Source organism: Nomascus leucogenys, chromosome 4, assembly GCF_006542625.1.
Source record: "Nomascus leucogenys isolate Asia chromosome 4, Asia_NLE_v1, whole genome shotgun sequence".
Classification (NCBI taxonomy): domain Eukaryota; kingdom Metazoa; phylum Chordata; class Mammalia; order Primates; family Hylobatidae; genus Nomascus; species Nomascus leucogenys.
The window spans coordinates 113,650,161-113,662,324 of record NC_044384.1 but is presented as its reverse complement, the minus strand read 5'-3'; the positions used below and the strand labels follow the sequence as shown (position 1 = coordinate 113,662,324).

General features: G+C 43.1%; 1 protein-coding gene across 1 annotated transcript in view; it reads left to right on the top strand.

Annotated features, from left to right (window-relative positions):
• The window catches only part of ITGA9 (integrin subunit alpha 9), a 380,757-nt gene that overhangs the window by 331,837 nt on the left and 36,756 nt on the right, over positions 1–12,164 (top strand). Inside the window, exons 25-26 of the mRNA XM_003256852.3 lie at positions 1,426–1,545; positions 10,377–10,478. Of these exons, the coding sequence (XP_003256900.2) occupies positions 1,426–1,545; positions 10,377–10,478 (222 nt within the window). The remainder of the gene's footprint in view (positions 1–1,425; positions 1,546–10,376; positions 10,479–12,164) is intronic.

The window sequence follows — 12,164 nt, the reverse complement described above, 5'->3', positions numbered from 1 at the left end:
AAAAAATTAGCTGGATGTGGTGGTGGGCACCTGTAATCCCAGCTACTCGGGAGGCTGAGGCAGGAGAATCGCTTGAATCAGGGAGGCGGAGTTTGCAGTGAGCCAAGATCGTGCCACTGTACTCCAGCCTGTGTGACAGAGCAAGACTTGTCTCAAAAAAAAAAAAAATTATAAAGACATACACTTCAGATTTGTTCTATTTACTATATTTGTTACACCTCCATTTTTAAAAAGTGAAGGTATTGAAGATGGAATGACAATGCTTTTCCAAAGCCTCCTTTTTTAATCTTTGGTTACATTTCTCTAAGCTCCTTATTTCAGCCCTGGCACATCTCACCTTTATCATTTCCCTTCTCATTCTTTTCTCCTGTTGAGAAGGATGACTGTTTGCCACTTGAAAGGTTGGGTTTTTTTTTTTTTTTTTACTTACATAGTGAGGATGATATTGTTTAAAGCCCTTAGACTTGTTAGATGTAGTGATACCTAGTGATTTTATAGTTACGACTCTGTCTGGCTGAAAATTATTCCCTATAGATGAAACATCATCAAGGTATGTATATGCATTTTGGAACCTATCATATAAAAAAGAAAACTTTTGTAACTTAAATTTGGGATTTACGTTTTTGGTTCTTTGTTTGTTTGTTTGTTTTGAGATGGAGTCTTGCTCTGTCGCCCAGGGTGGAGTGCAGTGGCGTGATCTCAGCTCACTGCAGCTTCTGCCTCTTGGGTTCATGCAATTCTCCTGCCTCAGCCTCCCCAGTAGCTGGGACTACAGGCACCCGCCACCACGCCTGACTAATTTCTGTATTTTTTGTAGAGACAGGGTTTCACCATGTTGGCCAAACTGGTCTTGAACTCCTGATCTCAGGTGACCCCCCTACCTCAGCCTCCCAAAGTGCTGGGATTACAGGCGTGAGCCACTGCACCCAGCCGAGATTTATGTCTCTGTTGTAACTTCTGTGTTTCCTTGAGCAAGAGTCACATGACTTCTTAGCCCCGTCATTTACCCTACCTAATAAATAGGCATGAAAGTATATTTGCCACTACACAGGTGGAAATCACATAATGTAGGAAACGTGTCTGTGTTCAAAACTCATAAGAATGATTTCACAATGCAAAATTTAAGTGTGTGGGTTTAAAAAAAAATTATTTCTCTTTGTGAATTCATCCAATTCTTGGTAGGATAAAATAGTGAGCTGTTTTCTCCCAGTTGCTTGACTTAAAGGCGTGCTCTGGTTCCCACCGGGTGGGAAATCCCTTGAATGCCCTCTGGTGGCGAGAAAGAATGATTGCATCTTCTTGTGGATTTCCTCTGCCTGGAATTGCCTTAGTCACCAAGTTCATGGAGCCCACTACTCTATAAATTGTTGTGGATTTGTCTTTGTTCTTAATTCCATTGGAAATTTTTCTGACTTTTCTTCTCAGGACTGTGAAAAACCAGGAATTTCTTGCCTAACAGCACACTGTAACTTTAGTGCTCTTGCTAAAGAAGAAAGTCGTACTATAGACATTTACATGCTGCTGAACACAGAAATCCTGAAAAAGGTAAGCCCTAATGAACCGCACTTGTAGGATGCATTTAGAAGCATTTGAATTGTTGACATCCGATTCTGGGTAAGAAAAAGGAAAAAGGAAAGCATTTGAATTGGTGTCCTCATGACACTATGGCTGCCCCCACTTTTGGCTATCTACAAAAGACTGTTTTTATTTTTATGTATGTAGGGGGTAAAAGTGCAGACTTCTTATATGAATATATTGTATAGTGATGAAATCTGGGCTTTTAGTGTACCCATCACCTGAATAGTGAACATGGTACCCAATAGGTAACTTTTCAACCTTCACCCCCCTCCCACATTTTGGAGTCTCCAATGTCTATTGATTCCACTCTTTATGCCTATGGGTACCCATTACTTAGCTCCCACTTATAAGTGAGAACATGCAGTAGTTGACTATTTATGAGTTATTTCACTTAGGGTAATGGACTCCATTTCCATCCATGTTGCTGCAAAAGACATAATTTAATTCTTATTTATGGCTGAGTAGTATTCCATGGTGTGTGTGTGTGTGTGTGTGTGTGTGTGTGTGTATATACCACATTTTCTATAACCAGTCATCCATTGATGGACACTTAAGCTGATTCCCTATCTTTGCTATTGCGAATAGTGCTGCAATAAACTTACCAGTGCAGGTATATTTTTTATACAATATTTCTTTCCCTTTGGGTATATACCCATTAGTGTGATTGCTGGATGGAATGGCCGTTCTATTTTTAGGTCTTTGAGAAATCTCCATACTGCTTTTTTGATTGTACTAATTTACATTCCCGTCAACAGTGTATAAGCGTTCCCTTTTCTTTGCATCCTCACCAACGTCTGTTGTTGTAGTTGTTGTTTAACTGTTTAGTAATGGTCTGGCCGCCCCTTTTGAAACTTTTCCAGCAAGTGCCATTGGTAATTTTGCTGGTAGACAATGCCAGGGTAAAATACCAGACCCTTGCTACTCAAAGTGTGGTCCGAGGACCAGCAGCATCAGCGTCACCTGAGAGTTTGTTAGAAATGCAGAATCCTGGGCTCCACCTCACACTTAATAAATCAGCATCTTCATTTTTAACACCTTCCCCAGGGATTTTGTTAGGCCATTTAAGTTTCTCATGCTTTAGTTTGCATCAGAATCACCTGGAGATCTTGTTCAAACACAGATTCCTTTGGGGTAGAGTCTGAGGCTCTCCAGTTGCCGCAAGCGCCCAGGTGATGCCAGTCCTGCAGGTCTAGGGACCTCGCTTTGGATGAAGGTTGGCTAACCTTTTCTGTAAAGGGCCAGTGGTAAATATTTCAGGCTTTGCAGGCCCTGCAGCATCTTGCAACTGTTCAACTCTGCCATTGTATTGTGAAAGCAGCCATAGACAACACTCAAATGAATGGGCATGGCTGTGATCCAGTAAAACTTTATAAAAACAGGCAGAGGGCCAGATTTGACCCATGAGTCCTAGTTTAAATGACAGTTTGTTTTGGTCCAACTTTTGAACCTCAGGTCACTTTGCTATTATGAGTTTATCACAGGTGGTTCATTAAAAAACACCTCAACCAGTGCATCAGTGGCTCTTGAAGAATCATACAAATTTCCTATGATTTATTTTAAGATGAGAGCTGCTGAGAGGCCACTTCCACCAAGATGCTGTAAAAATAATTACATGTGAAGATAAAACTAAATATGCATGTTAGCCACAGAGATTCCAATTATTTTTCTTTAGAAAGACTAAATGTGTTAATCTGTACAAACCTATCCGCGTGTGAATGAATAGCCTTAGAAAAGTCATTCTGTGGTTATTTTTAAATAGGCACAGAGGTAACACACTGACCTGAGAGGATGCAGGCGTCAGGGGATGTTTTTCCATTTTCAATCTGTAGCTGTTACAGGCCTCACACACCTGAAGAGAGCTGTGCATAGTTCTGGTTTCTCTGGTTTGCTCTGGAGGGAAACTGGTTTGGGTCAAGTTGGACTCACACCGCGGTGCTTTCTCCTCCCTTTGTATCTCTCCCTTTATAAAGGACAGTGTTGGAGGAGGACCAGGCCTGACTTACAGCACCACTGGCCATCCTCTGATTCCATAAGGGAGGCTGGAAAGCCCCACGTCTGGAGAAGTACCTTCCTGAAATGTGTCCCCAGGCCAGGCTGGAGGACTATGCCTCTGCATATGTACCTGTCCTGTTTGTGTTCTTCACAAATGGTGCTGCAGACAGTTTTACTGCCTGTGCCATACTTGCCACTGTCCATAGAGCCCTGGTGACAGCACTGGTGGCTGTAAGCCACATCAGTTTCCCTTATCCTCAACCCAGATGGCTGCTGCTTGCACTTCAGTTATTTGCGCTTAATCATGCACAGCTCTGCAGCCTGGTTCTTCTGCATTTCTATCCCAGCAGCCAGTGGTGACCCTTTGCCAAGGAACATGTCCCAGTGACCACTGTCCCCATGAGCCAGCCAGGCCAGTAGAGCCCCAGGCAAGAGAGCTAAAAGCTGTAGGATGTCATATGAAGCCTTCAAGGCTCATTCTCCATGTGCCCTTTCAGCAGAAACCAGGAGCACTTCCAGGTGCAGAGAAAAGCTTAGAATAAAGTTGACCTGGAAGCCAGATGGGGCTTCAGCTGCTCCCAGAGCTTCAGTTGCCCTGAAGCCAGCTACAGCCTCCCTTGGGGAGTGGAGCCCGCATGGCTCCAGGCCTCCCAAAGGATGTGGAGCAGCGCCAGCCTTGTGGTTTGCCTGGGCCTACGGTCGTGTTTATTTTCCTTTTGACCTCAAGATCTGGCCCCAGACAAGGGAATTTGAGGTTTTACTGTTTTGACCTTAACAAGTTTTCATTTAAAATGTAGGATCTGATTTTTAAAATCACTGTAGGAGCCGGGCGCAGTGGATCACACCTGTAATCCCAGCACTTTGGGAGGATAAGGTGGGCGTATCACAAGGTCAGGAATTCAAAACAAGCCTGGCCAACATGGTGAAACCCCATCTCTACTAAAAAATACAAAAATTAGCCTGGCATGGTGGCGGGCACCTGTAGTCTCAGCTACTCGGGAGGCGGAGGCAGAAGAATTGCTTGAACCCGGGAGGTGGAGGTTGCAGTGAGCCGAGATCGTGCCATTGCACTCCAGCCTGGGCAACAGAGTGAGACTCCATCTCAAAAAAAAAAAAAAAAAATTGAGGAATTGAACTCAGCTCTGCACAAAGTGGACCTAATAGACATCTACAGAACTCTCCACCCCAAATCAACAGAATATACATTCTTTTCAGCACCACAGCACACCTACTCCAAAATTGACCACATAGTTGGAAGTAAAACACTCCTCAGCAAATGTAAAAGAACAGAAATTATAACAAACTGTCTCTCAGACCACAGTGTAATCAAACTAGAACTCAGGATTAAGAAACTCACTCAAAACCGCTCAACTACATGGAAACTGAACAACCTGCTCCTGAATGACTATTGGGTACATAACGAAATGAAGGCAGAAATAAAGATGTTCTTTGAAACAAACGAGAACAAAGACACAACATACCAGAATCTCTGGGACACATTCAAAGCAGTGTGTAGAGGGAAATTTATAGCACTAAATGCCCACAAAAGAAAGCAGGAAAGATCCAAAATTGACACCCTAACATCACAATTAAAAGAACTAGAAAAGCAAGAGCAAACACATTCAAAAGCTAGCAGAAGGCTAGAAATAACTAAAATCAGAGCAGAACTGAAGGAAATAGAGACACAAAAAACCCTTCAAAAAATTAATGAATCCAGGAGCTGGTTTTTTGAAAAGATCAACAAAAGTGATAGACCGCTAGCAAGACTAATGAAGAAAAGAGAGAAGAATCAAATAGACACAATAAAAATTGATAAAGGGGATATCACCACTGATCCCACAGAAATACAATCTACCATCAGAGAATACTACAAACACCTCTATGCAAATAAACTAGAAAATCTAGAAGAAATGGATAAATTCCTCGACAAATACACCCTCCCAAGACTAAATCAGGAAGAAGTTGAATCTCTGAATAGACCAATAACAGGCTCTGAAATTGTGGCAATAATCAATAGCTTACCAACCAAAAAGAGTCCAAGACCGGATGGATTCACAGCCGAATTCTACCAGAGGTACAAGGAGCAACTGCTACCATTCCTTCTGAAACTATTCCAATCAATAGAAAAAGAGGGAATCCTCCCTAACACATTTTATGAGGCCAGCATCGTCCTGATACCAAAGCCTGGCAGAGACATAACCAAAAAAGAGAATTTCAGACCAATATCCTTGATGAACATTGATGCAAAAATCCTCAATAAAATACTGGCAAACCGAATCCAGCAGCACATCAAAAAGCTTATACACCATGATCAAGTGGGCTTCATCCCTGGGATGCAAGGCTGGTTCAACATACGCAAATCAATAAATGTAATCCAGCATATAAACAGAACCAAAGACAAAAACCACATGATTATCTCAATAGATGCAGAAAAGGCCTTTGACAAAATTCAACAACCCTTCATGCTAAAAACTCTCAATAAATTAGGTATTGATGGGACGTATCTCAAAATAATAAGAGCTATCTATGACAAACCCACAGCCAATATCATACTGAATGGGCAAAAACTGGAAGCATTCCCTTTGAAAACTGGCACAAGACAGGGATGCCCTCTCTCACCACTCCTATTCAACATAGTGCTGGAAGTTCTGGCCAGGGCAATCAGGCAGGAGAAGCAAATAAAGGGTATTCAATTAGGAAAAGAGGAAGTCAAATTGTCCCTGTTTGCAGATGACATGATTGTATATCTAGAAAACCCGGTCGTCTCAGCCCAAAATCTCCTTAAGCTGGTTAGCAACTTCAGCAAAGTCTCAGGATACAAAATCAATGTACAAAAATCACAAGCATTCTTGTACACCAATCACAGACAAACAGAGAGCCAAATCATGAGTGAACTCCCATTCACAATTGCTTCAAAGAGAATAACGTACCTAGGAATCCAACTTACAAGGGATGTGAAGGACCTCTTCAAGGAGAACTACAAACCACTGCTGAGTGAAATAAAAGAGGATACAAACAAATGGAAGAACATTCCATGCTCATGGGTTGGAAGAATCAATATCGTGAAAATGGCCATACTGCCCAAGGTAATTTATAGATTCAATGCCATCCCCATCAAGCTACCAATAACTTTCTTCACAGAATTGGAAAAAACTACTTTAAAGTTCATATGGAACCAAAAAAGAGCTCGCATCGCCAAGTCAATCCTGAGTCAAAAGAACAAAGCTGGAGGCATCACACTACCTGACTTCAAACTATACTACAAGGCTACAGTAACCAAAGCAGCATGGTACTGGTACCACAACAGAGGCATAGATCAATGGAACAGAACAGAGCCCTCAGAAATGATGCCGCATATCTACAACTATCGGATCTTTGACAAACCTGACAAAAACAAGAAATGGGGAAAGGATTCCCTATTTAATAAATGGTGCTGGGAAAACTGGCTAGCCATATGTAGAAAGCTGAAACTGGATCCCTTCCTTAAACCTTATACAAAAATTAATTCAAGATGGATTAAAGACTTAAATGTTAGACCTAAAACCATTAAAACCCTGGAAGAAAACCTAGGCAATACCATTCAGGACACAGGCATGGGCAAGGACTTCATGTCTAAAACACCAAAAGCAATGGCAACAAAAGCCAAAATTGACAAATGGGATCTAATTAAACTAAAGAGCTTCTGCACAGCAAAAGAAACTACCATCAGAGTGAACAGGCAACCTACAGAATGGGAGGAAATTTTTGCAACCTACTCATCTGACAAAGGGCTAATATCCAGAATCTACAATGAACTCAAACAAATTTACAAGAAAAAAACCAACAACCCCATCAAAAAGTGGGCAAAGGACATGAACAGACACTTCTCAAAAGAAGACATTTATACAGCCAAAAAACACATGAAAAAATGCTCATCATCACTGGCCATCAGAGAAATGCAAATCAAAACCACAATGAGATACCATCTCACACCAGTTAGAATGGCCATCATTAAAAAGTCAGGAAACAACAGGTGCTGGAGAGGATGTGGAGAAATAGGAACACTTTTACACTGTTGGTGGGACTGTAAACTAGTTCAACCATTGTGGAAGTCAGTGTGGCGATTCCTTAGGGATCTAGAACTAGAAATACCATTTGACCCAGCCATCCCATTACTGGGTATATACCCAAAGGACTATAAATCATGCTGCTATAAAGACACATGCACACGTATGTTTATTGCGGCACTATTCACAATAGCAAAGAGTTGGAACCAACCCAAATGTCCAACAACGATAGACTGGATTAAGAAAATGTGGCACATATACACCATGGAATACTATGCAGCCATTAAAAAATGATGAGTTCATGTCCTTTGTAGGGACATGGATGAAACTGGAAACCATCATTCTCAGTAAACTATCGCAGGGACAAAAAACCAAACACCACATGTTCTCACTCATAGGTGGGAATTGAACAATGAGAACTCATGGACACAGGAAGGGGAACATCACACTCTGGGGACTGTTGTGGGGTGGGGGGAGGGGGAGGGACAGCATTAGGAGGTATACCTAATGCTAAACGACGAGTTAATGGGTGCAGCAAACCAACATGGCACATGGATACATATGTAACAAACCTGCACATTGTGCACATGTACCCTAAAACCTAAAGTATAATAAAAAAAAAAAAAAATCACCGTAGGATTTGGATTTCTTTGGAATTATTCTTCTTTCAGTCTGTAAGGCTTTTCTCACTGATTCTACAACCGTGGGAGCCCATCCTGTGCCAGACTCTTCATCTGCTTGGCCTGTAATGTTGGCAATTATGTCATCATTATTATTATTAATATCCAAGTTTATTTTTATTTATTTTAATTTTTTTATTTAAAAAAAAATATATATATATATATATTTTTTGAGACAGAGTCTTGCTGTCGCCCAGGCTGGAGTGCAATGGCGCGATCTCGGCTCACTGCAGGCCCCGCCCCCTGGGGTTCACGCCATTCTCCTGCCTCAGCCTCCCGAGTAGCTGGGACTACAGGCGCCCGCCACCTCGCCCAGCTAATTTTTTGTATTTTTAGTAGAGACGGGGTTTCACTGTGTTAGCCAGGATGGTCTCGATCTCCTGACCTCGTGATCTGCCCACCTCGGCCTCCCAAAGTGCTGGGATTACAGGTGTGAGCCACCGCGCCTGGCCTAAAAAAATATTTTTAGAGACAGGAACTCACTCTGTCACCCAGATGGGAGTACAGTGGCGCAATCATAGCTCACTGCAGCCTCAAACTCCTGGGCTCAAGTGATCTTCCTGCCTCAGCTAGTCCTCAGCTAGGACTGCAGGCCCATGCTACCATGCCAGGTGAATTTTTAAAAAATTTTTTGTAGAGAGAGGATGTTCCCCAGGCTGGTCTTGACCTCCTAGCCTCAAGTGATCCTCCCACTTCAGTCTCTCAAAGTGCTGGGGTTACAGGCCTTAACCATCGTGCCTGGCCCAAGATTATTATTATTATTCAAGATTGAAAATACAGCGTATCCTGATACATAAAACCCCAACTTTATAAAACTGTCAAATTGGTAAAAGATTATTTGTTGCTTAAAATTATTTCTTGCTTAAAGTGAGTTAACTAGAGTAACTCTTTTGAATGACAAGCTTTCCAAAAGCATTTAAAATGTGTTTTATAGTTGTTTAAAGAAAAGAATGATAATTGGTGCATAACTCCCAAGTCACATATACAGACTGGGGTCGCTGTGTGCCCCAGGAAGGTCTTTGTGGTTTCTTTGGCAGAGATGAGCAAAGGGTACCCTTGGAACTGTTTTCTGTGGAGTCTTCTACCTTCCTGTTTCTTTGAGGGTTTAACCAAAGGTGGCATTTGAGTGTGAGCTCCTTGCGTGACAGGCAAGCTGGGTAGATGTAGGTGGGGACACCACAAGACACCTTGCCTGTGGAGCCCCTCCTGCCCCACAGGTAGAATGTTGAATGCACTAGTTCTCTACTGTCTGTTTCCGTGACAGAAGCCAGGCTGCCCTTCTGCTCCACGATCAACCTGTACCACTGGCTTGCGGTTCTGGCTCCTCCCCAGGCCACAGTTTTTCCAGTCCCTGTCTTCTTCCAAATTCATTCTCCATCCCTACTTTGGTGCCATTTTCTGGTTGTCTGGATCAGTGGCTTTGAATCTGAGCCCACAGGAAGGCCTCTGCCTGCCTCTGGCTGGGGTGTGATTCCTGAGTCTTAGATGTGCTCCCTTATACGCCTGCCCCTTTCTCCTTAATTTATAAGCCAGATATTTCCCCCTCCCCCATCAGGCATCCTCTTTCAATGTTAAATGGTTTTGATTCCAAAACAACTTCATTTAAGAGCAAAGAAAGAGTTAAAAGCAACTCATATGAAGGGTTTGAGGGTTGTGGTCAAGGCAGGGAGATGCCTATAAAATGTAGATCAGATGCCTTCTGTGGAATGCCAGACCTGGATTTGCTGTACACAATTAAACAACTTTATTTATCCTCAACTCTTTGTGAGCATGTCAATATCAATATCCAAATATCTGGCTCTAACTGCTTGGAAACCACAGCACACAGCTTGCGTGTGTTGATTACTGGCAAACTCCATCATTTCCCAGCATCCAGCATGATCTGCAAAGAATCCTCAATAGAGACCCTGGAAGTCTGTGTTTATGTGGGTGCCTGGGATGGAGAGGTATCTAGTTCAATGATAAAATTTTTGTCTGGGCTACATGGAATCATGGAATTTCAGTTCTGCCCAGTCCCTCTCAAGGCCCAGCCATTATCATAGAAAAATCTTCGAGTAAGTTGTGTTGTTTTTTTCCACAGGACAGTTCGTCTGTCATCCAGTTCATGTCCCGCGCCAAGGTGAAGGTGGATCCTGCCCTAAGGGTGGTGGAAATAGCTCATGGGAACCCAGAAGAGGTGACGGTGAGTCAGCCACCCCAGGACAGCCCTTCTCAGAGGGCAAGGGAAGCTGGGTGACTTGGAGACCCGGAGCTGGAATTTGAGGGTCAAGACAGTCTCTGAGCCAAGATGTTGGGTTTGTGGCAGACCCGAGACTATGCCTGCCTTGGCTTCCAGGCCCCCCTGGAGAACTTCTGTGGTTTGTTCTTGTGATAGCATTGTCCTTTAGGATGCCATCATTATGTGAACTTTCCTGCTATGATTGTCCAAAGGGAAAATGGTCTGTAAGTACCCCCACCTCAACAGGGTTGGATTTCCACTGTGGAGCCAGGACTATTTATATCTTTCTTAGAACTTTCCTAAGGCAGACCACATGTGCCTTACCCGTCACATTACTCCATGGGTAAATACTGTGTTTTGGTTTGGTTTGGTTTGGTTTAGTTTTTAAGAGACAGGGTCTCACTCTGTCACCCAGGCTGGAGTGCAGTGGCACAGTCATAACTCCCTGTAGCCTTGAATACCTGGCCTCAAGGGATCCTCTCACCTTAGCCTCCAGAGTAGCTAGGACTACAGGCACACTACCATGCCTAATTTTTAAATTTTTTAAAATTTTTTTGTCAAGATAGGGTCCCACGATGTTGCTCAGGCTGGTCTCAAACTCCTGGCTTCAAGCGATCCTCCTGCCTCAGCCTCCCAAAACACTGAGATTACAGACAAACACTGGGTGTTTTAAAAACAAGTTGTTTGAATGACTTAAAGAGATTACATCCAAATTGCCAAGACCTAGTAACTGCTCTTTAACTCTATTTACCACCACCTTCTCCTCCATAAAGTGCAGTTGGCACCAAGGCCTCAGAGACACGGGAGGGTGTGGCAAACCACGAGGCTGAGAGTGGAGGTGTGGGAGAAGCTGGAGGGAAGCTGTGGCCTTGGAATTTTATTGCCTTTTATTGTTGTTCTTGCAGGAGCAGGGGGGTTGAGGGGGGTTCATCCTGTATTTGACGCCCACACTCAGATCCCAGGGGAGTAGAGGAGGAGACAGCAGCCGATGCACTTCTTTTGCCAGTGAGCTGTGCAATGATGCTACCTTTCTGCGTCCCCTTCTGTGGAATTTACACTCTCTTAGAACAGTCAGTGTTGCTGTGACACATTTACAAAAGTGATAAGTTTATAATGATTATGTGCTTAGAAAGTGTTGTTAACTTACTCTCTGACAACAGTGGAGACACCACATGTTGAAATGTCAGAATGGGGTTCAAACCAAAGACCACTCTTAGAAGACCCTGGTTGGGAAGGGTTCATATAGAAAATAAATGCTGGGCTGAGGCAGGCGGATCACCTGAGATCAGGAGTTCAAGACCAGCCTGACCAACATGGTGAAACGCTGTCTCTACTAAAAAATATAAACATTAGCTGGTCGTGGTGGTAAGCTCCTATAATCCCAGCTACTTGGGAACTGAGGCAGGAGAATCACTTGAAACCCGGAGGCAGAGGTTGCAGTGAGCCGAGATCATGCCACTCTGCTCCAGCCTGGGCGACACAGTAAGACTCCGTCTCAAAATAAAACAAAAACAAAAAAAACAATAATAATAATGCTTAGGACCTCAATAAAACTTCAGTCCTGTCCGTTTTTGGTGAGTAAGAGATGAGAACATCAGTGAGTCTGGGATGAATATGAATTCCTGAATGAGTGAGGGGTTGGGCATTCCC